This window comes from Callorhinchus milii, unplaced genomic scaffold (assembly GCF_018977255.1).
Source record: "Callorhinchus milii isolate IMCB2004 unplaced genomic scaffold, IMCB_Cmil_1.0 Scaffold2, whole genome shotgun sequence".
NCBI lineage: Eukaryota > Metazoa > Chordata > Chondrichthyes > Chimaeriformes > Callorhinchidae > Callorhinchus > Callorhinchus milii.
This window is the reverse complement of record NW_024704743.1, coordinates 106,148,089-106,175,310: the sequence shown is the minus strand read 5'-3', so window position 1 is coordinate 106,175,310 and position 27,222 is coordinate 106,148,089. Positions and strand designations below refer to the sequence as shown.

Here is a 27,222-nt window from a genome sequence, read left to right as displayed (position 1 = left end):
ATGAATGATGGTTTATCAGCAGTAAAAATCAATATGGACCTAAACACTGTCTAATTAAGTCTTGAGAGTCAGTGTTTTCTTTGGAAAGGGTGGACCCTCTAAATAGCACTTTACTCCGAACACTCTAATTAAATCAGATATCTGTTGCCTTTTCAGAATTATTCCTGCTGGGTTATGCAACTTGATTTTCCTTATGACATATCTATTGATAGAAAGTAAACTCTGAATTAGTATACAAAGACTGAACATGGACCTCAACTAAACTGTTGGTTCCTGGATTGCTCTTAAAGGACCCTTGAGTATATCTTCCTCCAGACGGTGTCCTGCACTGACTTCAGTCTGAACCTAAGTTCTCTTCTGTGTGGGAAATATCCCTTTTCCCGTCATGTGATGATGGCAAAATAGGTTATAAAATAAATCGCTTGATATTGCCTGTTTAAAGAATACTCGGTTCCCAATAGGTGCAGTGAATATCAGTGCCCAGTAAATTGGGCCTTATAGAAAGGGATGAGCTTCACGATATCTCTTACCTCTATCCTAAAGGTACCGTTAAAATCACAGTTATAGCTAATGAATCGGAGATGTAGATTATGATTGATTATCTATTAGTGAAACAAAGACCATAATGCTGTCTTGGAATCCCTTCTTTTGATTGGATTCAAATAAACTTTGTGGATAGGAAGGGGTTTGTAGGTGAACACTTGTTGCAATATTACTAGGAAATTTGAGCGAAAGGCTCTTAATCCGGATATTTCTGTTGATCAATGATAAAGTTCCTTTTTGTGTTTAGTATTAATAAGGAATTTTTTAGTAAGAAATCTGAGAGTGACTGGGGCTTCTCCTGATAACTGTACGTACACTGGATCACACTGATCCAAGGGAATTCCATTCCAATGCAAACACCTTCAGAAGCAGAGTTCCTGTGGGTTGACAAGAATTCTAAGGAATTCCATTAAGTAATACTTCAAATTAGACCCCATGGATTTCTTCACAAAATATGTACAGAGCTTCTACGAACACGAAGTTCCCTAGACCCCAAGTTCTAACTGCAGGAGTGGTCTGTTATAATATGATGGTTGGAGTCCATAAAATCCTAACTGACTTATAACAATATACTTTAGATGGTTTTACTGTTAATCTACTCAGCTTACTGGCTTGCTTCCTGCACGCCATCCTTTTCCTGCTTTAAAAAAAAGGTCAATGTCTGGGTTTGCAGGCAATAATGTCAGCAGTGACTCAATGACCCTAAGGTCAGTTTCTTTTTCATCCCAACTGGCTGACATATGAGAAGCAAGCGGCAAATACTCAGCTGAATGGGGACCACACTGCAATCATTTATAACTAAATTCAATTTATCTAAAAAGAAGAATGTTATAACGGGGCTGCACTTTATTCTCATTCTATCGAACATTTTGGTGTTAAAATGCAAGATTGGACACAATTGAAGAAACTTCTTCAATTCAGTCTTAATTTGGAAGCTGCCTCTTATTTAAAATTTTTGAATCCAGCCTCATGAATGATCCTAAAAGCTGCTACGATATAGGTTTGCTTTATTCAAATAAATCAATCCAATAGCAGCAAACAACAACAAATTACATTTATATCGGGCCATTCACATCGGAAGGACATCCCAAGGCATTCAACAGTTAAAGGTTTGCACCCGAGCTGAGGGTTGGAATCAACTTTAGTAGCATTAAACACGTTTATGGTTTGCTACTAAAACACATGAATGATATTTTAAAAACAAGGAATCAGTAGAAAAAATAAATTCAGCAAACTAATTTTATTTTTAAAAAGTTGCTGAAGTTAAAGCAATGGCAAAGATGCTAAACATTACCTGTTGCCTGGGAAAACATAGGTTTCTTTTGTGGATACATCAGTTACCTCAACTTTTCCCAGGAACCACCCACTTCCTACAAAAGAAAAGCATTAGCAATATTATCAATGTCAATTTGGCTCAAATAAATAGTCACCATACTTTGCAGTAAAATATCTCGAAGCACTTTGGGGCATTTTGATGACATTAAATCAGACTATATCAAATGCAAGGATATGATTAGATTTTTACAAGTACAGCAGATGTCTTAAGTAAAGATCAATTGCTTCATAACTGCACTTACTAGGATTTTGTTTACCATAGCCAATTTCAATTAGGTAGAGTTTACCAAGTGGATTTGTTTCAATTCTGAATTGGTCCACCTATGAAGTGATCAAAGAAATAGACGTCAAAGGTTGAACACTGGAATATGTACAATAATTTTCTTCTTCTGAATTTTAATTTCAACAACTTCGGAACATTCACTTACGTGCTTTTTTTTAAATGGTTCTTGAAAATCTATTGTTTCCGTCAAAGGAACTCTGTTAGAAACTGCTTCATCACCAAATAAGATAATGTACATATTGACATCCGTATTTGGCCCAAATTGATCTTCAGTGTAAACCTTGACCGCGTATTCAACGAGATGTTTTTTCAAATTTTCTGATTCTTCCCGTTCATCGTTAATTACACCAGACAACTCAAATATCCTTATAACTGGATTTTTGGGGATAACTAAAATGTTCCTAAAAGGAAAATGTATAATAAACAAGTATATTAATAGAATACAAATTAATTTACATTTATATAGTTATTTTCATGTGAAGAGGATGTCTCAAAGGCTTTGCACTGCTGGGGATGGGCAACCGTAGCTGGGGGTAGGAGCTGAAGGAGGTGGGAAATATGACTGAAAACGCAGTCAAAGAGGTATATCTTGGATGTTTCATACTCATGGCTATGTGGCAATATCAAACTGGTTTGGATCACAATTCTCCTCCTTCCACCTTTGGCTTGGATGCCCAGCCAGCTGTGTTAAGTGCTTTGATACATGGCATTGAAGACACTATATTTGGCCACAAAAAATACACACAGTCACACTATATCAAGTGTGAAGATTATTATTATATAAATATAATTGTATTGTATTGTATTGTATTGTATTACAGGAAAACATTGTGTGCATCACAAGTTTAATTAAATTGTTGAATTATTTTGTAAAGCAAAGCTTAAATCTAAGTATATAAAGTATGGAATAGCAACATTGTCATGATTGTGGATTATTATCAGAGCACATTGGTAAGAATGAACAATGATTAGACAGGCTAGGACACTTCTGTCTTAAAAGGAGATGTCTCAGAGACAAACTTATACAGATTTATAACATTGTAAATGAGATTGTAAAAGCAAACCCAGAACAATACTTTAAGTTGCACTGAGACAGTAGATGCCAGTCAAAACACAAAAGGTTGTACTCACTCATTGAGAGCAAACACAAAACGTTTCTTTGGTTGAGTAGCTTCACTGACGTAGACCTCATTTACATGAAATTTGTCATCTTAAAAACAAACATATTTCCGTCATTCTTAATTCAATCCAATGTTAAATTCATTTCTTGCATGTATGGATATTTCATGCTCATGACCTCTCGACAATTACTAACTGGTTTGAATCACAATTCCCCTCCCCTTTGAATCCATCTCTAACTCGTTCAATGTTATAAAGATCACTGGGAATACAATTTTGGCCTCAATATTTTTTAACTGAAGTGAACTTGTGTTCCAGGGTTGCATCCATCCAGCCAACAAACAATCCATTGCCGGAATAAATAGTAGCAACTCCAGCTACTTTTTTTCATAATGCTGGTAAGGAAAAGTTTGAATCTGATTCAAATGGTGAATCCTTATTGCATTTGCTTTCCTTCTATCTCATGACACTGACAATACTTACTTTTTATGCCATTGGCAGACAGCTCGAGTTTGTTCATCTTTCCCAGCTGCACAGCAAAAATTTGAAACACATAGAACTGTAGAAAAGAACACATAGCATTTTCAAGGCTTCAGCATTTTAAGGATGTAGAATTGAGGGAACAGAAATAGGCCAATCAGCCTGTTGAGTCCCACACTTTACTTACTGTACAGTTAAATTGCAATCATGGTAACTACCTTAACTGCTTAACTGTTCCTGTTATTATGGCCTTCTGGATCAATGTATTCCACATTCTTACAACGTTTGTACTATTAAACGGGTATCTCTAATTTCAAGTCTATTTACCCCTTTCCTGGATCTCTCTACTAGATTTTCCCTTATTTCAATTCCATTTATTATTGTAAACATTCGGTCAGACCAATTTCCTCATCTCTAAGGAATATGACCCAAGTTTACTTAAGAGTATTCAGACCAGACTGAGTGTTCCATGCATGCCACCTGTACAGGAAAGTTCCTGTGTTTGGAATGGAAGATTCACTCTCTATCCAGAAAGATGCACCAGAGGGAAGCTGAGGTAATTCTGGAGAGTATTCCCACAGATTGGCAAGAGCCATGGATTGGGATCCCCAGAGTGTCCTTAAATGTATGATTATCCACCATTGATAATGATTTATTAATCATATGAACAACAGGCAGTGCCGATTGTATAATGAACAGATCTACAGCTATGGACCAGGAATTTGCTGGTTTGAATCCTGGTCCATGCTGAATTTGCTGGGCTCAGCCATAGATTAAATTGGGCTCAAACATCACCTTGACTTTCTTCTCAGGGTTAGCAAAGGGACAACCAGTTAGGGTTCCTGGTCCTTATCCTTTTCCTCGTGGTGAAGGTGAATGCCAGCCGGGTGGAGAGAGATCAGGCTCTGTTGTGATGCTGTTGGCAGTCAAGTAGCTTGCCAACACTTACTGCCAAGGCTGTTCACCCATAAATCCTTGTCATTGGGAGTAGCTCCCATAGAATCACATCCCACAACCAGCTCCCATAGAATCACACCCCAGAAAGAGGAGGCCAGGTAAGAGCAGATAAGCTTATGTGGGAAGAAAATCAATGAAGAAAGATAATTGGACACTCTAAATTGCATGAAAATTAAAAAAGAAATATGGAATTAACAGCCACTTATTAATTACTTGAAGAGGCAAAGCTAAAATGTATCATGGACAGAACCAATACAACAGCAACACAACAACAACAAAATTACATTTATAGAGCGCCTTTCACGTCGGTAAGACGTCCCAAAGCACAACAGTCAGGTGTCGGGGCCCGAGCATGGGGGAGGGGTGGTGTAGGGGTAAGGGAAGGCAGAGAGGTGGGAGGGTGACCAAAGGCACGGTTGAAGAAAAGGGTCTTGAGACCGGCCTTGAAGGAGGCAAGGGAGGAAGAGAAGCAAAGGGATTGTGGGATGGAGTTCCAGAGTGTGAGGGCAAAGAGACTGAAAGCTCGGCCACTGATGGTAGAGCGGGTCGGGCGGGAGACGTGGAGCAGGCCGGAGCTCGCTGAACGTAGGGAGTGGGCAGCTTGGTAGGGAGTCAGCAGGTCAGAGAGGTAGGAGGGGCAAGGCCATGAATGGCCTTAAAGGTGAGGACGAGGATTTTGAACTCGATCCTCTGGGGAATGGGGAACCAATGGAGTCGGGCGAGGGTGGGAGTGATGGGAGTCATGGAGCCTAGTGCGCGAGAGTACACGAGCTGCAGAGTTTTGGATGATCTGCAGCTTGTGAAGGAAAGAGTTGGGAAGGCCGATGAGGAGAGAGTTCCTGTACTCAAGCCTTGACAAATGTGACAAATGCGTGGGTGAGGGTTTCGGCAGCCTGAGGGTGAGGCAGTGGCAGAGTCTGGCAATGTTGCGGAGGTGGTGGTAGGCAGTACCAGTCATGGCGCAGATGTGGGGAAGAAAGGACAGTTCAGGGTCAAACAAGACACCAGGTTCCTGACTGGCTTAGTGAGGTTGAGTGTGCAGCCGTGGATGCTGATGCTGCCAGTGCCCGAGGTGCGGAGGCCCTGGCGCGAGCCAATCAGGAGGGCCTCAGTCTTGCTGACGTTGAGTTGGAGAAAGTTGTCCCTCATCCAGGACGTGATGTCAGACAGGCAGTTGGTCAGGACGTCAGTAGTCCTGGAGTTCAGGATAGAGGCAGAGAGGTAGAGTTGGGTGTCATCTGCATACATGTGGAAATTTACCCCATGTCTGTGGATGATGTCACCAAGGGGGAGCATGTAGAGGGTGAAGAGGAGGGGACCGAGGACAGAGCCCTGAGGAACACCGCATGAGACAGTGCAGGGGCTGGAAGAGAAGCCGTTTGCCGCGACGAAGTGGAGGCGGAGTGAAAGGTAGGACCTGAATCAGTCAAGGACAGAACCTTGAAGGTTGAGGTGGGAGGAGAAGGGGTGGAGGAGGATTGTTTGGTCCATGGTATCAAAGGCAGTGGAGTAGTCGAGGAAAACGAGGAGGCAGAGGGAGCCCTGGTCACACATGGTCAGGATGTCGTTTGTGACTTTGACCAGTGCAGTTTCCGTGCTGTGGGAGGGGTTCATGGAGGGAGTGAGAGGAGAGGAAAGAGCGAAGCTGGGAGGCAATGGCTCTCTCAGGGACTTTGGATAGGAAGGGGAGACTTGAGATGGGCCGGTAGCTAGATAGCTGTGATGGGTCGAGGGAAGGTTTCTTCAAGGTGAGGGTGATAGTGGCTGTTTTGAGGGGGGAAGGAACAGTGCCAGATGACAGAGAGAGGTTAATGATGTCGGTGAGTAGTAGGGCAAAGAGGTGGAGCCGGGATTTAAGGAGAAGGGTGGGGATGGGGTCCAGGGAGCAGGTGGCGGGCTTCATGGAGGTTACTGTGTTGAAGACAGAGAAGTTGTGTAATTTTCTTTTCAAAGTACATTCTTTCCCTGTGAGTACCTTTCTGTCTTCAGATGCTGCTTGTTTCCCAATAGGTTTAAGAAGGTTTCTTTCTCCAGTGTCACCATTCTCCCCATACAAACACAAACTAACAACAATAGGGGGATCCTTATCCAAAAAGTCATCGCAGTACATCTTCAAATTATATGTCACAACTGCAAAGACACATTTTTAAAGAATTAACAATGTAACATCATTCAAACCAAATAGTGTAATACAAAGTGTGGATCAATTTAATTTTGTTTGTTAATCATAATAATGATAATCCTTGCATTTGGTACAGCGCCTTTTGAATTCATTGAGATGTATAAAAGTGCTTCACAGGATTTTACTGTGAAGTGCAGTGACTTTGTATTTGTAAGCAAATATAGCAGCCACAGTAATGTCCCACAAACAGCATGAAGTGAATTATTAATTTTATTTGGGGAATTATTGGCCAGGACACCAGGAGAAACTCCCTTCTCTTCTTGAGTAGAGATATTGGATCTTTAACATTGAGGCAGATTAACATCTCATTTGAAGATAGCCCCTACGACAATGCAGTGCACCCCTAGCACTGACTGGAGTGATAGCCTAGACTTTGAGTTCTATATAATATATATAATATATATATATATGCAGTTGACAACCAGGCAACTGGATATACTCCGCTCTAATTCTAACCAAAGTTGATAAGCATTAAATGTGGTATTATACCTGTCATGAAAAGTTACATTTTTGCTTCTGAAGACTATCTGCAGGCGTGAAACCCTCTCTCTATGAACTACAACAACAAAATTACATTTATATAGCACCTTTCATGTCGGGAGGACGTCCCAAGGTGCTGAAAATTCAGTACAACAGTCATGCCCAGAGGTGGGAGAGCCAAGATCATAAGTGCTGTCACCTTGACTTTCTGCTTAGAGGCACCGTTTGTGTTCCCGATGCCAGAGCTGACATCTGAGTGCCGATTCACAGACTAATTCACTGGCTGAGGTAAACCATGGCTCATGGAGCTGCATTAAAATGCTGCAATCAGCAATTTGGAACACAATGGGGATCATTAAAATCTTCAGCCACAATTGTGCAGATGTCTGGGGTTAATTCACATCTGCCTCCAGTCTTTAGGTATAGATGTGAACTGGGAAAATGCAATACTTTATAACAAATTCAATAACGTTTAATGATTAGTGATTTTTTAATATATATAACTAACCAAACCCTACACTATTACCTCCCCTCATTCCACCCACAGAACGAAAAGCTAGGGTCCAATGCCGATCCCTGGAGACTTAATGCTGTTCATAACATCTATCTTACAACAATATCTTTATCCTGGCCAACTTTTATTTGTAACTGAATGGAAAATCATGACTGAAGTGATATAGTAAGTTATACACCATAGCATTATTTGTTCCACTTGTAAAAGCAGCCTCATTTAATTCCCATTGGAGCAGGTAATTGCTCTCTTATGCAGAACAACAGGACAAGAAGAAATGCTAGGAGTACTGAAAAACTTGCAGAACATATACTAGGGTATAATTGGGTAAATTCCATTGCCTAACGCAAAATTCAACTAGTGAGGCTAAGTTCTACAATGGACAGAGTAAAAATATTATGGAACTCAAGTCCTAGTGTTGAACTCAAATCTATCCAAGAGTGCTAACAATTGAGCTAAATTGATATAATGAGGATGCAACACAACAGACAGCTTCATGGAAGCCTGAGAATTTGTTAACTCTTGTGATACAGGCCCAAATCATTAATTAGCTTTACAAGATGTACCTCTTTGATAATGCGTTTGATCATTATTCCCTCCACTGTCTTCAGTTCCACCCCCAAACCGCCAGAGTAAAGTGCTATTGAGATGACCTCCCGACACTATATAAATGTGTTTTACAATGTGTAATAAATCATGTTATTACCATTGTAAGCTTGTTGACCAAATGTTATCATACTTTATATCATTTATTCCCAGCACTGCTTTCTTCCACCTCGGCCACATTGTCCATCTCCAACAATACCTAACCCCAAAAGCTGTCGAATCCCTTGTCCATGTCTTTGCCACCTCTCGGCTGGACTACTCTAACGTCCTCCTCGCCGGACTCCCCTCCTCCACTATTCACAAAATTCAGCTCATTCAAAACTCCGCCGACTGCATTCTCACCCTCACCAAACTTTGTACCTCGATTACTCAAGTCCTTGTCAAACCCCACTGCCTCCCTGTTACAGAGCAGTTGACTTCAAGATTCTCACTCTAGTGTTTAAATCCCTCCATTCCTTGGCACCGCCCAATCTCTCTCGCCTCCTCTCTTCCCACAGCAGTACCTTCAGCCTTCAGCCACTACACCCCAAAACTTTGGAACTCCCTCCCTCAACCCCTTCACCTCGCCCCCTCCTTCAAACGCGCTACTGTCACCTTCCCCCTCCCACTGGCTCGTCCTTGGGTTCTGCCATTGTTAAGCGCTCTAAGACGCTGCCCAGTGTGGAGGGTGCTATATAAGTGCAAGTTGTTGTTATTATTTATGATATGAAATCACATTCATAAAATAGAATTATTGAGATGGTCCGTTATAATAAAAAAAACTTACATTTGATATGGAGCTTTATCACGTCAAAACATCTCAAAGCCCTTCAGACTAATGACTGTTAAATCTAGTGACTATGTACAGTATTTGTAGGTGAAAATGGTAACATTACGAGCCTGACGTTCCATCTGGTCTTTGCCTGTAAGACTGTTACTTGTCTTAAAATTTAAGATGACACAGAATTGTGGAAAATTCTTAAATTCGGCTTGGGAGCTGGATTTTCGCATTTGTTAAAAAGAGCCGTCTTCTAACATAAGACTGAATTTAAGAGAGTTAGGAAAGAACGAGTGGATTACAGAAATAGTCAGGCTGAGACTCAGTGAAATTTGGGGCCTCAGGAGTTACAAAGGAGTGGTTTACAATGATATTGTAAGTACATTATATTACTGGCATAACCACAGTCTTGTATAATCTGCAGGATATAATTTTATACGCACCACTCAAAGCTGTTTTTTGTGGCCACTCTACAGGGAACTCAACCCATCTGTCGCCGTTAGAACTAACAGGAAGTGTCTCATTAACAGAGTAGTTAAATGCAGCCTTTGTTATCACATTCTGCATCTTGAAATAGCGAAGTTTTATTTGAGATATATTATCCGATGGATTTGCAAGTCCTAGTCGAATCTTCCAGGGTTTACCAATATCATCTGGTACGTTTACCTAAAATATGAAAGGCAGGTAGTTGTGTTAACGTACTGTTCCATTATTGTTACAAGATGTAAAGATGACCTGAATCAGCTGAAAAGCTGATTTGAAAAGCTAGAGATCAGGAATGTGGCTATCGTATTGCAATTTCTATTGGACAACTCTGAATTAGACCAATAAATAGTCATTCTTGCCCACACAGATGCATTCACTTTGACATATCATGAAGCATTTTCAATCTCTTTTATAATATGTGCTGCTCAAATCATTTGTATTTGCAGTATTGTTTTTCTTATCTTGACTTTGCTAGTTTTGCTAACTTAAGACATCCTCCTGAAAGATGCTATATAAATGTAAATTGTATTGTATTATCACCAGATTTTATTTTTATGCTGATCGTGACATCAAAAATAACCTTTTCAGACCTCATTGTGATATCAATAATATATGCTTATGTGTCATAAATTCATACACCATTTCCTTGATCCCAGACTCAACCCCAGCCACACAGAACAATAAGTTTAATTATACTGTGGTGAAACAACTCAAAACCAGGGAAATGGACAAGAGAGATATGCACCTGAACACACTCAGCAAACATTCATTTTAGAAAAGGAAAACCAAAAGTTGTCAGAAAATCAATGCATCAAGATAATCAGTGGCCATGGGATTTTGAGCTGTGGTATTTCTTAACAGGGTTTTTTAATAAGGAAAACCTTTAGAACGCTCATTAACATTTGGGAACTTTCTTCCAAAAACTCTGCTTCGCACTGGAACTTCAAAGGGCAGTGTAACATACTTCACACTGGATCCATGGGAACTCCACTCTGATGCAAGCTACTTCCTGAGAAGCATTCCCAAAAGTTGGTGGGAATTCAACAAAATTCCTTGTTAAAAAATTGCATTTAAAAATATTGCTCACCCTTCATGTGAGCCGTTTTATTTTAAAAAGCATCTTTATGACATTAATAACTTGTCAAGGGAACATTATTTGTGTAAATAACCTATAACGTGTTATCTTCAAAAGCTTCTCATGTTATCCACAAACTTTGAAGTGAGATTAAGGACAGTGAATAGACATCTTTATGGTTTTGCATTTGTTCTTTAATTTGTTACTTCTATGGAACTATTTCTAAAAGCAGAAGAAAAGCAGCACTCTAGCTTCAGCTCACTACATCAATGGATTTATTAATATTATGAAAACATAAAATGGTGCTATTTATCAGCAACCTGATAGAGGGGTTTAAAATTATGTAAGGATTTGATAAGGTGAATATTAATGGGCTGTGGGTGAAAGCTGTGGTTGAAGCAGAAAGCAAACTATTCAAGAAGGAATTGCATACATAGGGAAGGGAATACAGGGATATAACTGAGGAGATTAGGAGAGGCTCATGTGAACTATAAAAAGGAGCACGGACTAGTTGGGCTGAATGGCCTGTTTCCATGCTGTGCAGTCTATGCATTTCTATATAATTGAGACTCACCTCAAACGTTACATTTTGCTCACAATCAGATGAGGTAGAAGTCAACGCAATAGGTTTAGAATGTTTCGCTGCTCCATATATGACCATTTCCAATTCAACTGTGTACATTACTGCTGGAGGTTCTTCACTGCAAACTTTTATAAGTAACACATTCCATTTGCCACCTGTGCCAAGAGCAGTTATCCCCAAATTAACAGCGACAGGTCATCAGCATTTCACAGCAAAATGAATTGATTTGGTACTGATTTAATTCATTTACCTTTCTTAATTTGAGGCCATTCTGGACAAGGCATAATGTCTTTTACCTTCTGGTAGTCTAAACAAAACAAGTACATTTTAATTGTTAGTTCGTTCTGTTAAAACAGTGTCGTTTTTTAAAGAATCTCAGCATCAGTGTGTATTTAACGTATGCAGTTGGAGCTAAAAATGGCACAAGATATATTTAGTAAATAGAAATAAAGCTCTTCTAATGCTCTTCAGTAAAAAAAAGTACAGCAATATAAAAATGTAGCAGCCAATTCAAAATGAGCAGCAATAATTTGATAAAATGTACTAAAATTAGTATTTAAAGGTTAAGGATGGCAATATAAAACTGGAGAACACATTTGACAGATTGTAAAAGGGTACAGTTATATAAGTAGAAAGCATCAACGTTTAAGGAAAACGCAATGCATACCTGAGGGAATATGGAATAGATTGAGAGGGGATTAGGATTGGTGCAAGCTCAGGTGGCGTATAAACACCATCACTGAGTAATTGGGCCAAGAGGAGGTTCTTGAGACATGCCTTGAAGGAGGCAAGGGAGAGAGCGAGGCAAAAGGAATATGGGATTTATATATGAGTATAATATTTTATTCAACATGATTCAGGGAAACACTCAAAGGATCATTTGGGGGAGAATGAATAGATAGTTTACTTTATATAGAGGGTATTTAGCATGTGTTAACAGTTTGTCCAGAGAGGAAGTGGAGGTGAATTGAGTGATCAGTTTCAAGAGGGAATTCAATAAAAATGTTGATGCTGAAGGGGACTGAGAGTTATGTAAATAACAGATTATAAATTTACTAACCTTTACATTTGAAGGTTCTTAATGTTCCACCACGTTCAGTTATTGCTTCTGTGGTGTCTTGAGATTCAAATACAGCTTCTTCTCTACTATCCACTCCATCCCTCACAACAATCTGCTTAGGATAGATGTCTGTATGTTTTATCTCAATGTACAATTCTTGTAGCTGTCCAACATTTATGGCCTGAAAGCGATACATGCTGACCTGCGAAATGTAACATGAATTGAACAAAGTAAACACAGGAAACATAAGTCACAGCAATGAAGTGCTGGGCTTATGGATTCAAGACCCATTGCTGACCATCTTAATAGTTGTGATACAAAATAGGTGTCAGGTGTTAGCCTGGCTCAGTTGGTATCACTCATGGTTGTTGTTATTGTTGGCGGTTTGTGGGAACATTTTATATATCACATTTCATGTCTGGAGGACATCTCAATGGACTTTATAGGATTTGCTATAAAGTGTACTGACTGTACATTTTTGCGCAGCCAATATGCACATATCAATGTCCCACAAACAGCCAGGAAGTGAATGATCAATTTTATTTGAGGGATTGATGTCCAGGACACCAGGAGAAACTCCTTTCTCTTTATCAATGGTGCAGTGGGATCTTAAAACTTCCAAATGAACAGCTAGATGGGGCCTCAGTTTAATGTTTCATGTGAAGGATGGCACCTCCAACAATGCATCGCTTGCCTAAGATTGTATTGGACTGCTAGACTAGACTGTGCCACCCACCACAGTCAAGAGGCCTGCTGTCACACACTGCCAAGGCTCAAAATGAACAATATGTTAATACTATTTTTCTTACAGCAATAAATATTCTTACCAAGGCTTTCTTCATTTCACTTGATTGTTTGGTAAGTTTTAATTTGCCTGTAACTCCCAATGATCCTTTTAAAGTAACATACATGCTTGGATTTGTTTTGTGTTGGGATTTTGTGGTGACAAAGAAAATGTAGTCTTTCACTGAAAAAATAGAATTGCACTTTCAATTGTTGCTTGGACATCTTAGATAAGAGATTAACATCATATCAAATTTAAGTCTCGATCTTTCTTCATAAATTCATGTATTAGAAGCAATTCATTAAATATAATTGCATTAAGTGTATAAATTCAATAAAATAAAGGTAAACATAAGTAATTTGATAAACAATTCATTGACATATGCATAAGAGTTTTCAAACCTAAGAGAAAATCCGTCTTGCTGTGGATTATAGGGCGTTCAGCCACCTCCTCACTAAATAAATTGCAGTAAAACAAAATCTCTAAAATCGCTTTTGTGTCTTGGTGTTGAAGCTCAATCTACAGATTGCAAGTAAAGGAAATTATTTGTAAGTCGGGAGTGGGGGAAATTGAAAGAGAATCAACTATGAAAAAGGCAATCCAAACTGGTGGAGTTACAGTAATGTTTTGGAAGAGTAATAAGGGCATTTTGTTCCAGAACCATCTCTATTTCATTACCTTCTCACAATACCAACTCTCGTCAGTCGTGCCTTCATCCATCTGCAGCCTCAATTTGGTGATGGATCCTAATTCCTCTCCTATGTGCACTGAAGTTTGGTGTGTATAATCTCTCTTTAGAAACCCACTTAGAAGATATATGGGTGGACATTCACCATCCTGGCAGCACACTGTCAATGTCGCATTTAGAGTTGTGTTGTTGTTGCCTTTGTTACTGGTGATAACAAAGATATTCCAAGTCCCTGCTACATAGACAAAGATATTTATGCGGAGTCATTGATAAGTTACTCAGTATTACAAAACAATATTATAATAATAATAATCCTTGCATTTAATACTGCGCCTTATCACATCATCGAGAGGTCTCAAAGTTGTGTCCATCAATCTCCTAATAAGTTTGTTGGTTGTCATGTCTGTAGGCAAAAGTGTCTCCCAGGTTTGCCTACAAATACACAGTTACTGCACTTCACAGTAAAATCCTGTGACATATTGTCGATGTGATAAGGCGATTTATCCAATGCATGGTATTAGACCCAAAAATTGTTGTTAGACCTATAAATTGCTTTATCAAATGTAAGGATTATTATTGTTATGTTATTACAGTTTAAATCACTCTGTATAGGTATTTCTAAATGTTTTTTAGTGATTGGTCAGCCAAAACAATAACACTGCCACGTTACACATAAATGGAAGTTACTTTTCTTAGTATCTTTGAACTTCCTAAAATAGCTACTTTTGTAGCTACTTTTGCAGAGTCCTGTAGCTTAGTGGTTAGAGCACTCGCCTCGCAAGCGAGAGAACCTGGGTTTGATTCCCAGGCAGGCTGACATGTTGGGCAAGTTTCCTTACTCCACGCGCTTCTGTTTACCTAGCAGTAACTAGGAAACCTGGCTGTTAGTTGATTGGCGGATCGCTGTTCTGGGGGTAATAATCCCTTGAAAAAAAAGATAAATAAATAATAATAATTTGGTCACTCAATCTATGACTGTTTGTGAGACATCGCTGTGCGCAACTGGCTGCTGCGTTTCGCCCCCAAATACAGTCAATTCATTTTACAGTATATTCTGTGAAGTGCTTTGAGACATGTCAAAGATGTGATAAGTCGTTATATCAAAAGCAAGGATTATTATTATCTTTGCAGGAGGTTGATATTTTGTTCACTTGGTATTTTGTCAAGCCATTTCTGAACAGTCTTATTAGCAGTCCCAGTTACACCAATGATCATAGGAACTATGTTTGTTTTATGTTGCCACGTTCGTCTGCATTCAATTTGCAGATCGATATATTTCCTGATCTTCTCTAGTCCTTTATTTCCTATGTAATATTCACTTGGGATAGCTTCATCAATAATACTGATCTAATTGGATCTTGATACTTCTTAAGCCTTGCAGAAAAACAACTTGCAAATTAAGACTGGATTACTGAATTTTCAACAATTCATAAATTTTAAGTGATTTTACAGGCTAAGGTTAAGTGGAATGAATCTCATTGCTGAGTTTGGCCAGCGGTGTAAAACAGCCCATCACACTTGAAGCAGTGGGTCACTTGCAAACTAGCAAAGATTGAAAGAAGACCACCGTTTCTTCTTTGGAATACAATGTCATGTTTTCAGGCTTTTTAACAGTGGGCACCCATCTACTAACCTGCTGGCTAGGCTCTCTGACAATTTTATCATAGGTGTGACAGTAAAGAAAAGCGTCCTGGAATCTTAGTATATCACAAGATGCTTTTCTTTAAGAACATGAGATCTTTATTTCTTCCCCCACCCCTTCTAATGTTACTTTGCTAATGCTCTGAATGCCTGCGTGGGTTTTTCCTGGAGTCTATATCTGGAATTCTTAAACCAGGAATTCAGCCATTGTTAAGGGAGGAGAAATCAGACCTGTAAATCAGACTCTATAGCATTGTGCATCGAAGCTTCAAAATGCTTTATAAACACACTACCTCCACACTGTCCCTTAGGATCAAAATCTGTCACTTCTAATGTAGAAAGCAAGAGCTTTACCACCACATCAGACAGCTGTATCCTTACCAGGAAAGATATGTATATTTTTAACCCATATGAGATACACTTGTTCAAAAAATGTTGGATTTTCTCCACAGCTTGTAAGAAAATTAAGTGAATTAATAGCAACATGGTTTATTCTACTCAGGAATCAAATGTTTTGGGTGAGGCAGCAGTTGAAGATATTTGGGTTAGAATGAACTTTCAAAAAAAGATATTGATGTGATATGAAGTAACAAATCATAATATGTGTCAGTCTGGCTCAGTTGGTAGATTTTCTCGGAGTAAAAGGTTGTGAGTTCAAGCTTCACTTTGAACATGTCAGCTAGTTCCTAGGGAACGTAATGACATATTATTATTATTAATAATAATATTCCTTGCACTTGTACTTCCAGCTAATGGATAAGTTCCCATTTTCACAAATCAGATTCTTACTTAAAGATCCCATTACAAATCTCATATTTTAGACCCATTAAGCTGAGAAGGATGGGGGAGGGGGTAATTTTAATCGTAATGTTTAATTTGGAGGGTTGCAGCAATCTTGAAACAAAACAGTAATGAATTCAGAATAGTAATAAAATGAAACCTATTTCTGAAATCAACAGGCAACGTGACAAAACGTAGCCTGCATTTTGAGTATCTACTCCAGTTATTGAAAAAAATATATTTCAAATACAAAGGCATGGTGAACTCATCGTACCCTGAAGACTTGCTATCATCTTGTCAGTTTTATTGCTGACTTTTCCAACGAGGTTTAACTGTTTCTTTGTATCTTTGCTATCAACTTCGCTGTCAAGCCACTGTTGGCATGGAAACACGTAGACATTGGGCACGCCATTCTCTGTTGGTTCTTCTAGATAGATCATTTCCAAATACCAGCCAGCTCCATATCCCAAACTGTCGTGTCCAATATGTATCTTTTCTGGAATACTCAAGTCTATGGCTCGGAGACTAAAGACATTAATCTAATAAAAACAATGTATTAGCCAAGAATTATAACGAAATAGAAATAAAATGAATGGAAGTCATTAGAAAAAGATCTAAATCTATGATATTTCACTGGTAATCGTAGTATTAGGAGCCACAAACACATGTATAAACCGAAGAGTATTGTAACAGATTAATGTCTTTTCCGATGAAGTTCATCTTCTATCTGATTCTGATCAAAACTTGGAGTTCGACATCCTGAAATCACCATTCTCGCTCTTGCCTGAAACCTCAGATGTATCAATTTTCTTTTGTCGATCCCAAAAATTATACATGGTATACTTAAGTGTGATCCTGACAGTGAACTATGCACAATTAGAATGGCTTCTTTTGGAATATGGTCATGAGAAACTATAATAAATGTTGTTAACAAAGTTCTCACGTGTCTCACATTGCTTGTCAGGCAGATGAAAATGCAAATGCTAAAATACAAGGAATATAAGATCTCCAGATCTTGTACAACAACAACTTGCACTTATATAACAACTTCCATGCAGGGTAGCGTCTCAGAGCATTTAACAGTGGTGGAGCCTGACTCTGAGCCAGGGGGATTGGGGAGAGTTGGCCATAAGCACGATCGAAGAGGACAGATTTCAGATGGGACTTGAAAAAGGGGAGAGAGGGGGCAAGGCAGAGGGATTTAGGGAGAGGGTTCCAAAGTTTTGGGGCATAGTGGCTGAAAGTGCGACCTCCAATGGTGGGGCGGAGGGTGCGAGCAACGAGCAGGAGGCTGGTGCCAGTTGAGCGGAGGCGCCGGGTGGTGGATTGGGGAGTGAGCAGGTCAGAGAGGTAGGGAGGTGCCAGGGAGTGAATGGATTTGAACACAAATCCATTATAGTGTGCTCACAATGGAGTCTAATTTGAAGTGATCATAGAATTGTAGAAATTTTCAGCACAGAAGGAAGCCATTTGACTCCTCAATGATGTTACCAGGGATAAGTGGTTATGGCTAATTAAAATAAAAGGTTGGATAGGTTGGAGCTTTTCTCTCTAGAGATGAAATGTTTTAGAAGGGATTTGAGAGGGAGAGGTGCTTAAATTTGTGAAAGGTTAAGGATAGGGCTGATATTGATCTGTTTCTATTTGTTGTTGTCAAAATGACAGAGCATAAATATAAGATTAGTAACAGATCTAAAAGGGAGCATAGGAGGAACTTCTTTACACAGAGGGTGGTGAAAATGTGGAACTCACAGCTTTGGTTGAAGTAAAAAAACATCAATGTATTTAAGAGATAATATGATCCATACACATGGGAGAAGGGAATAGAGGGGTATACGAGAGGGAAATGTGCAGTATGAACACCATCACGGGTTAGGTGGTGGCCCAAATGGTCTATTTTTGTACTGTATCATCCTCTGGAAACAATAAAGACCAGAAGGTACATTTCTACTGTGAGACTCAAGCTGCATACGAACTGCTTGTGTCACACAACTGTTCAGTAGCTGCAACTTTATTGCAGGTAACTGTAAACACTATACTAACCTGTCCTTTATCAAACAAAGTTGGAACATCATTATATTGGAGTTTCCTTTTGCTGGTGTCTCCATTTTCACCATATATTGTGATATATATAGGGGCATCGGTACCTGCTGCAAGAAGATTCCCTGTCCATATGTATAGTGTATAGTACACATCTGCAAGAAGCAGAAACATTAGGAGGTTATAGTTTTTAACAATACATTGAGAACTAGGGGAGGTTACAATCACAGTACAGTATTAGGTCTGGTCCAAAGTTTGGGAAATTTATAGATCGTGATGGATGAGAACACTTCTGCTCATCTGTAAATTGACCGAACTTTGGGAGGATCATCCCTATTGTAAATTAAGGAAGTAATTGTAATGACCATTATTTAAAACATGTTTTATGTCTGATAGGATTCCTTTGCTCTCTTCAAATCAATATCATTTAAGCAAAATGAATGATACTAGTCATAGCAATGCATTCTTAATATTTGCTTAAAACATAACATAAATCAATTTTCAAATGAAAGTTCTGTACATATTATTCTAACTTATGAAAAAAACCTTTAATATGAATGGTGCACTAATTCTGACAACTCGACCTCCATGGTGATAATTGATGATACTATTCTAATTGGTAACAGGTTGAAATAAAGAGAATTACAAAGAGATTGAGCGCCCTGCTGCTGTTATTGTTCACAGGCTTCTGCTAATTATATAGACGACAAACATATATACCCTGATAGAAACATAAAAATGTTGGATACAGACATGCTTACATAATATCGACATAAATATATTAACTATTGCATTCTGAGGAAATACACTGTATTAGACAATATAGTTGCATTAGCCCGTACTGTTAAGCTATTTAGAACATCCTGCAGACATGAAAGGTGCTATATAATGTAAAATATTGTATTGGATGTAATAGATGAATTGAGTTTATTATACTGTAATGGATAAAATAGTTCTGTTAGACTGCAATGGATCAAATAGATTGCAATATGTGTATCAGATTGTAGCAGATGAAATTGGTGGATTAGATTGCAACAGAAGGAATAAGTGGTTTAGACTGTAATGAATAAAATAGGTGGATTAGCCCATGATACGTGGAATAAGTAGATTAGGTGTATTGGATGTTTTATGAAATACATTTTAGAATCCTTACTAGTGCTTAGATGACTTTATGTATTTGATTTACCTTGCAGTGGTTGCTTGTGTGGTGTAATAGCTGCCAGCTCCGTCACGGTTTCATTTGCGTTTTGTTCAAACAACCAGCGATCTCTGATGGAAAATCCAAGCTCCTGGTTTGTGTCCATGTGCTTCATACGTAACTGAGAGAGAAGGAATTTTGCGAAGTATATTTGTACTTTTGTAGCTACTGAAAATTAACCGGTGTTTTGAATGTTTCCTTTTATTAAAGTGACAATAATAATTGTCGCCTAATAATAATACCTCCAAAAAAAAAATAATTTGGTCATTTTTAATCCACGACTGTTTGTGGGACACTGCTGTGCGCAATTGGCTGTCGCGTTTCGCCCATAAATATACAGTCAATTCACTTTACAGTATATTCTGTGAAGTGCTTTGAGACATCTAGAAGACGTGAAAAGCGCTATCTCAAATGCAAGGATTATTATTATTATGATAATATTTTTGAAAAAAAGACTATTTTTCCTAAAATCGCCCACCTTTAAGAGTTTTAATCCCATGGTCATGGTGGAAAATTCCAATACCAAGGAAACCTTTATTATTTCACCAATATCTTCAAGTGATATCTAGAAAAGAAGCAAATGGTAAATATGAATGAGAACAGAACATATTTATACACAAATATATTCATCAACAAAACTGCAGTCGCAATAATTTACCATGAAGCATGAGGAAAGGAAGTAAAACTACAGGAATAGTTAAAGGAACACCTGTCATGTGATCTTCCTTGCTGCGATTTATATTTTTTCTCCTTTCAATATCACGTCTAAATGTATTTTAACCAGATGCAATCTTGGGTACAGTGAAAGGCATGATAAGTTGCATAGTTCCAGTTGGAAAAGCCTAAAATACCTCTTGTAAGGTTATCCCATCTTGTAGTCCCTCCTTGTCCAAATTTACATGCATTAGCTACTTATCTCATGGCGGTTTGTTGGACATTGCTGGTACAAATTAACTGCACAATATTCCTTACACAACATTCACTTCATTTTCAGTTAATCTCATTTTCAAAAGTACTTTGAGATGTTTCTTCTACATGAAAGGTGCCAATATATGTAAGTTATGATGATAGTATGCTTTTTCCATCAGCTAACAACTTGACTTTTCACATAAACCTTACATTTATTTCAATAAATGTAATAGATAACATTTCTACATAAACAATAGACCTTAATAAAGACAATAATGGACACGTTAAGTAACTAGGTGTTATTTATATTATTTTACATGTTTCTGATTTCCCTGGATTTTTTTTTGACTCAGTAAATTGGTCTTGTTCACGCTGGAAAAGAGAAGATTGAGAAGCGGCATGATTGCTGTCTTTAAGATTCCAAAGGGGTAAGACAATATAGATAATGACAGGCTGCTTCAACGTGTCCAGAATAATAAAACCAGAGGACACGGTCTGCGATTGAAGTGGGGTAAATTCAGAATGAATCTACGCAAATACTATTTCAGTGAGTGAATAGTGAACTTGTGGAACAGGCTCCCTAGTGAGACAGTTGAAGTAGGAAGTTTTGATTCTTTCAAACACAGATTCGATAGTTTTCTTTTAGGAAATAACATTATGGGTTATATTACAGGGGTAGTTTGGGACATACGTGCAAGCGACCGTCAGGAAGGTGGAAGGTGAACTAGATGGACCTTGGTCTTTTTTCCTCTAGCATTTCTTATGTTCTTATGTATTGCACTGATTTCCTGACCTTATATCTGTTATGTGATAGATTAGACTGCAACAAATGAAGGAGATTTGCTGAGTGTAGACCATATATAAATAAAAATCGGTGGCTTGACATACATGCTTATCTGTACATCTACAAAATCTGCGGCTGGAGGAAATATTTTTTACAACGTAACACTCTTGTACCTTTCCAAAAATATCATTCAAAAATGACATTTGAAACTTTGGCACAAATAAATGATGCTTCACATACAAAAAGGAATGATGAATGTTTCCACTTACGAAGTTAACTATGAATTAATCATGACCATGTGACTGATTAGTTTTACAGTCTGTATATCATACATTGCATCATTGTGCTGACTTGTCCTTCATGCAAACGTCCATGTTTATGTATTTAACATAACATAACATAACATAACATAACATAACATAACATAACATAACATAACATGTAGGAGCAGGAGCAGGCCATTCGGCCCTTTGAGCCTGCCCCACCATTCAATTATGACTGATCTTCTAATCTAACTCCAGCTAATAACCTGACCCTGCCTTATCCCCATATCCCTTAATCCCTTTTGCAATAAGAAATCTATCTATCTCAGTCTTGAATATGTTCAAGGACTGAGCGTCAACAGCCCTTTGGGGTAGTGAGTTCCATACATTCCATACATTCATAACTGGGTCCTTGCATTGCCAATTGCTAAAAATAGCAAACCTTTTTGTTTGATTAGAATGAGATTTCCCTGATATCCCGTTCTGTTTGTCATCCTGAAATGCACTTTGCATTAAACAGTTACTACTTCCTATATGGTCAATAAACAAAACTGAGAATACTGTAAAACTTTTGAGATGTGTTTTGAGATGTCTCGATGACACAGTAAAGGGCTTTATTAAATGTGAGGATTATTATTATTTTTTGAGCAAGAGGTCCTTTTAGTCAGTGTGACATGTGTGATCTCTTGAAAAGAGTTTCCACTTGGATGTCTTAATTTATAATACTAAAAATAATAAGCATTGTGCATTGCATTGAATACTGCGCCTTTCACATTTCTAAGCACTTCACAGAATTTACTCCAAAGTGTAATCACCATGTATTTTGTAGGCAAACGTGACAGCCAATTTGTGCATGCATTGCAACATCCCACAAACAGCCATGAAGTAAAGAGATACTGCAAAATCTACTCCCATGTTTGATAAATAATATTTTAAAATTAAAATAAAATGAGAGATGAATCCCAATTATAGATAAATTTATACAACCAGAGAAGAATCGGGTCCACTCATTCACCAAGATCAATTCTGTGCTTTATATTTAGATCATCATCAGAAAAAACATATAAACTTCAGTGTATTTGAAGAATTTCATTCTTTTCAATTCACTTACTTCAAATGGTTCATCCTTCTGGTCAAATGTTGGCAGCGAAACAGATTTATTATTTTTACCAAACACAATTAAAGAAATTATCTGCTTTTCGGTTAAATTTTCAAACTCCATTGTATGCAGCCACACAATCCAGTTTCCTTGGCTTTCACTAGGATAATCCTTCATTGGGTTAGGGAAATTACGAGCTGCTTCTGAATAACAAAAACAAACCAGCACTAAGTTTAATTGATTGATATCTAATTTTCTTAGTAAATTTACTTACATTGGCAATGATAAAGAATCCTTGCATTTGATATATTGCCGTATCATATTGATTAAATATCTCAAATTATTTCACAGGATTTATTGTGAAGTGCAGTGACTTTGTAACATAGCAAACGCATGTGATGTTCCCATCAAGAGCGCACACTGCTGACAGATTCTCAAAGTATTCAGAACTAAAATGAAAAGGGTGTTCACTTCATATTAAAATTCTATCCCACAAACTTATTACATCTCAAGATATAGGTAATAAAAATGAGAAAAGAAATGGCAAAATGATTCCTTATTTCCAGTCAATCCTGCAGAGCATATTCTAAGTTAAAAAGGAAATGTTAGGTCTTATAAATGTTTACCATTTTTAAATATTGATTAAATATCTCAAATTATTTCACAGGATTTATTGTGAAGTGCAGTGACTTTGTAACTGTGTAGCAAACGCATGTGATGTTCCCATCAAGAGCGCACACTGCTGACAGATTCTCAAAGTATTCAGAACTAAAATGAAAAAGGGTGTTCCCTTCATATTAAAATTCTATCCCACAAACTTATTTCATCTCAAGATATAGGTAATAAAAAATGAGAATAAAAATGAGAAAAGAAATGGCAAAATTATTCCTTATTTCCAGTCAATCCTGCAGAGCATATTCTAAGTTATGTTTACCATTTTTAAATATCATACTTTATTGCTTAATGAATTTAAACCAACACGAATATTATTCTTTTCGATTCCCACCAGGGTTGTGATTATTGAACATTTAAGACTAGTTTCAGATTACAATAATAATTCTTGCGTTTGATGTGACACCTCTTATGTCGAAGCAAAGCACATTACAGAGTTTTCTGCAGAGTGTAGTTTGCACATAGAATTGTCCGACACCTATGAAATTAATGACCAAAGTTTTACTTTAGGATTGTTGGCTAGGACATCAGGAGAAAATCGCTTTTATTTTCCAACAGTTTCATGGGATCTTTTAACTTCCACCTGAGCAGGCAGATGGGACCTCAGTTTATTGTTTCATCTCTGACAAGACAGTATTCTCAACTGCACTCAGGATGGCAAAGCTAAGCAATATTTTGTGTCTGAGGTGGAGGAGTGCTAAGTAGAGAAGGATGTGATACCTTGAAGATGGATGATTGTTTCAGAGTAAGTATCTTCCTTTTCATGTTTGACAATCCAGTCATCGTGGCTAAAAGTGTAAGTAGAAATGGGTAATGCTCCTTCCACCACTGTGATTTTCTCCAGGAACCAATCTGATTATTAAATATGGAGAAAAAAATTGAAGCTTTAGTAACGTTATTAACCATTTTTGAAACATAGCTGTCACTAAATCAAGCATTGAATGTTAGCACCTTTTTACATTGCATGGATGTCTCAACGCACTTCACAGGATTTACTATAAAGTGTAATTACTGTATATTTTATAGGCAAACACAGTAGACAATTTGAATACACCAATGTCCCAGAAACAACCGTGAAGTGAATGACCAATTTTATCTGGGGATTGTTGGCCAGGACACCATGAGAAACTCCTTTCTCTTTTCCAGTGGTGCCATGGGAACTTTGACAGCCAACTAAATAGGCAGTTTAAAGTTTCATCTGAAGGATAGCAGCTCTGACAATGTGCAGCCCCCTTCCGCCAGCACTATCACAACATCACTACACAGTTCTCACAATAAACCACAACCTTCTAAATCAGAGGCAAGTGCCAGGCTTACACCTTTAGTTTGTTCTTCTAAAAGGTAATGTCTGCAAATCAGAATTCCCTGTGCTAATTGAGACTTCAGAATTAAATTGTGGGATATTGTGGGTAAATTCACCAAAAAGATGGGAAAAAATTGCAATCTTGAAAACTGGCAAAGGCTGTTTTGCTTCCCCAACCTTTTAGTGAACTTTTCAGGGCTATTTCTTTGTGCCTTGAAAAAGGCCAAACCGTCTGCCAAAAGATCTTGAAAACGGCCCCCAGTATCAAAATTTATTTTGCAAATGCTTTGAGGGTTCCCCACCCCCCTCCCCAAGGAGGTCAGTCTCAGGATTGTGGAATAGGGATTGGGGGAGAACTCTTGACTACTGTTTTTGAGTAGAAGTCTGGTTGGTGGAGTCAAAAGTGACAGGATCTCAATTCAACATCAAGTCTTATAACCAGTGATATGAGGAGACCTTCAACTCCTTTTATTTGAATGACCTTATCAAACACATGCAAGTTAAAGCAAATAATACCAATATTAATAAGAATAAGCCTTGCATTTAATATAGCACTTTTCATGTGAAGAGGATGTTTCAAAATACTTTGCAGGATATACTCTGAAGTGGAGTGACTGTGTATTTTGTGGTCAAAGATAAGCTAAGATCTGAAATTATTCTTCCATGAGGAGCTACTTTCAGTCTTGCAGAAAATTAGAAAATATAGCAATTGTGTTGCTTCTATGAGCACTCTGAGACGCTATCCTGTATAAAGATTGCTATATAAATGCAAGCTGCTGTTGTTGTGTTTTTATGATTGTAGACTAATTAAATAGAAATTCTGATCAAAATACCTTGTAGACTGCTGTATCCAACAGTAAGATATTGTACTCTACCTAGATCCACTGCTTTGAAAATGAATGTTGCTGTCTGAAAAGATAAAAAAAAAGTTAAAGCACAAAATAAAAGTCTATTGTATGATTACATTACATGCAGTTGAAGCATTATCTGGGAACATAAGCAGGATAATAGACTTCAATGAATAATTAGTAATAGTTCCAGGTATCTAGTTTACCCATCCAAAATTCTCAACAGATTCCTTCAATGCATGTAAGGTACTATATCAAATGCAAGAATTATTATTATATTCTTATTATGCACCTCATCATGTAGTAACCCTGAATCCTTTCCAGGTACCCGTTCTAATTCCTTTCTGATACACTTGGCAGTTAGTTGAATACATTTTAAATACACATTTTAAATAGCTGAGTAATTATTTCAGGCAGAAGAAGATCTTATGTACATACTACAGTGTATGGGATGCTGAGCTGTTATCATTCAATAGAAGTACCGTTACTGTTAATTTGAACTAGATTTGGAAGAGGAGGTAGAACATAAGAAAAAACGTGGCCTAGGATGATCAAATGGTGGTGAGAGAGGTAAGAGTTTGCGATGGAGGGAAATGGAAGATAAAACAATGGATCGGTGGCTATTTTGCAACATGAACCAACATGATTTGTTAGAGTCTATGTATCTGATGAGAGCTAAAGTCGTGAACATTATATTACTTATTTATTATTGAAGATTTGCCTGGACCAAAAATAACACAGAGGTGTGTAATTTTAGCTGTAGCCAGGGTGCTTGCCACTGAGTCAGAAGATTGTGGCTTCAAATCCCACAACTGAAATTGGGACTTTGAACTGACAGTACAGACTGACACTCCAGTGCAGAGCTGGGGGGCAAGCTGCATTGTTGGAGGTGTTGTACTTCAGAGGAGAGGAGATGGAGATGTCTGCCTGTTCAGGGTGGACATTAAAGAACTCACAACGTTATTCAAAAAGAGAGGGGGGCTTTCCCCAGTATCCTGTCCAAAAATCCCCCAGGTAAAAATTGGTCTTTCGCTTCCTGGCTTTTTGTGTTCGTTCGCTGAATGTACACTAGCTGCCGTGTCCACCTCCAAAGTACACAGTCATTACATTTAACAATATATACTGAAAGTATTTGAAGCAATTCTAACATGTAAAGTGTTATTACAAATGCAAGGATTATTTATTATTAAATAAAAATATTGTGAGTTCTTTGAGGGATTAAGAAGAAAGCAGAAAAAATAAAATAAAACAAAGTAATAGAATTATTTTAAGTCTATTTTAAACCAGTGTAAAATAGTTGGAAAAATAACTTTCTTCAACAGAAACACTTAAATTTATATAGCATCTCTCATGTAAAAGAAACATCTCAAAGCGCTGTAGAGAATATGAAATGTCAATTAGAAATGACGTGAATCTTGTTATGGAGCCAGACTTTGTGCCAGTAAAATCCTACAAATGCAATGGACTGCGAAGCCAATGAATTGTTAATTTTCTTGTTTTGCTTTCTGCTTAAGCCGCCCTAGGGCTTGTCTCAAGACACCAAAGTTTCCATTTATAAAATCATGTTCCTTTGTGTTATTATTTTTGGTTCATCCAAAACTCTAGTGAACAAGTTACTTATAGTAACTCCCGTTAAGTACTTTGAGACATCCTCCTGACGTAAAGGCGTTATATCAAATGCAAGGTTTGTCTTTATTTGAATAGGAATTTTGGAGTGGATTAGTCAAAGCAAAAATAGCTCCCTCCATGTCATCGG

At 37.8% G+C, this 27,222-nt stretch overlaps 1 protein-coding gene across 1 annotated transcript in view; it reads right to left on the bottom strand.

The window, feature by feature from the left end:
- Positions 1-739: 739 nt before the first annotated feature.
- The window catches only part of LOC121848087 (lipoxygenase homology domain-containing protein 1-like), a 39,840-nt gene continuing 13,357 nt past the window's right edge, over positions 740-27,222 (bottom strand). Inside the window, exons 8-26 of the mRNA XM_042331674.1 lie at positions 25,452-25,527; positions 24,036-24,167; positions 22,656-22,846; positions 20,067-20,153; positions 19,577-19,709; positions 18,394-18,545; positions 16,625-16,889; positions 13,285-13,424; positions 12,458-12,659; positions 11,648-11,704; positions 11,389-11,552; positions 9,697-9,919; positions 6,693-6,847; positions 3,764-3,839; positions 3,293-3,371; positions 2,307-2,562; positions 2,121-2,199; positions 1,838-1,913; positions 740-920 (exon numbers count right to left, since the gene is read on the bottom strand). Coding sequence (XP_042187608.1) covers positions 740-920; positions 1,838-1,913; positions 2,121-2,199; positions 2,307-2,562; positions 3,293-3,371; positions 3,764-3,839; positions 6,693-6,847; positions 9,697-9,919; positions 11,389-11,552; positions 11,648-11,704; positions 12,458-12,659; positions 13,285-13,424; positions 16,625-16,889; positions 18,394-18,545; positions 19,577-19,709; positions 20,067-20,153; positions 22,656-22,846; positions 24,036-24,167; positions 25,452-25,527 — 2,724 coding nt within the window. The remainder of the gene's footprint in view (positions 921-1,837; positions 1,914-2,120; positions 2,200-2,306; positions 2,563-3,292; positions 3,372-3,763; positions 3,840-6,692; positions 6,848-9,696; positions 9,920-11,388; positions 11,553-11,647; positions 11,705-12,457; positions 12,660-13,284; positions 13,425-16,624; positions 16,890-18,393; positions 18,546-19,576; positions 19,710-20,066; positions 20,154-22,655; positions 22,847-24,035; positions 24,168-25,451; positions 25,528-27,222) is intronic.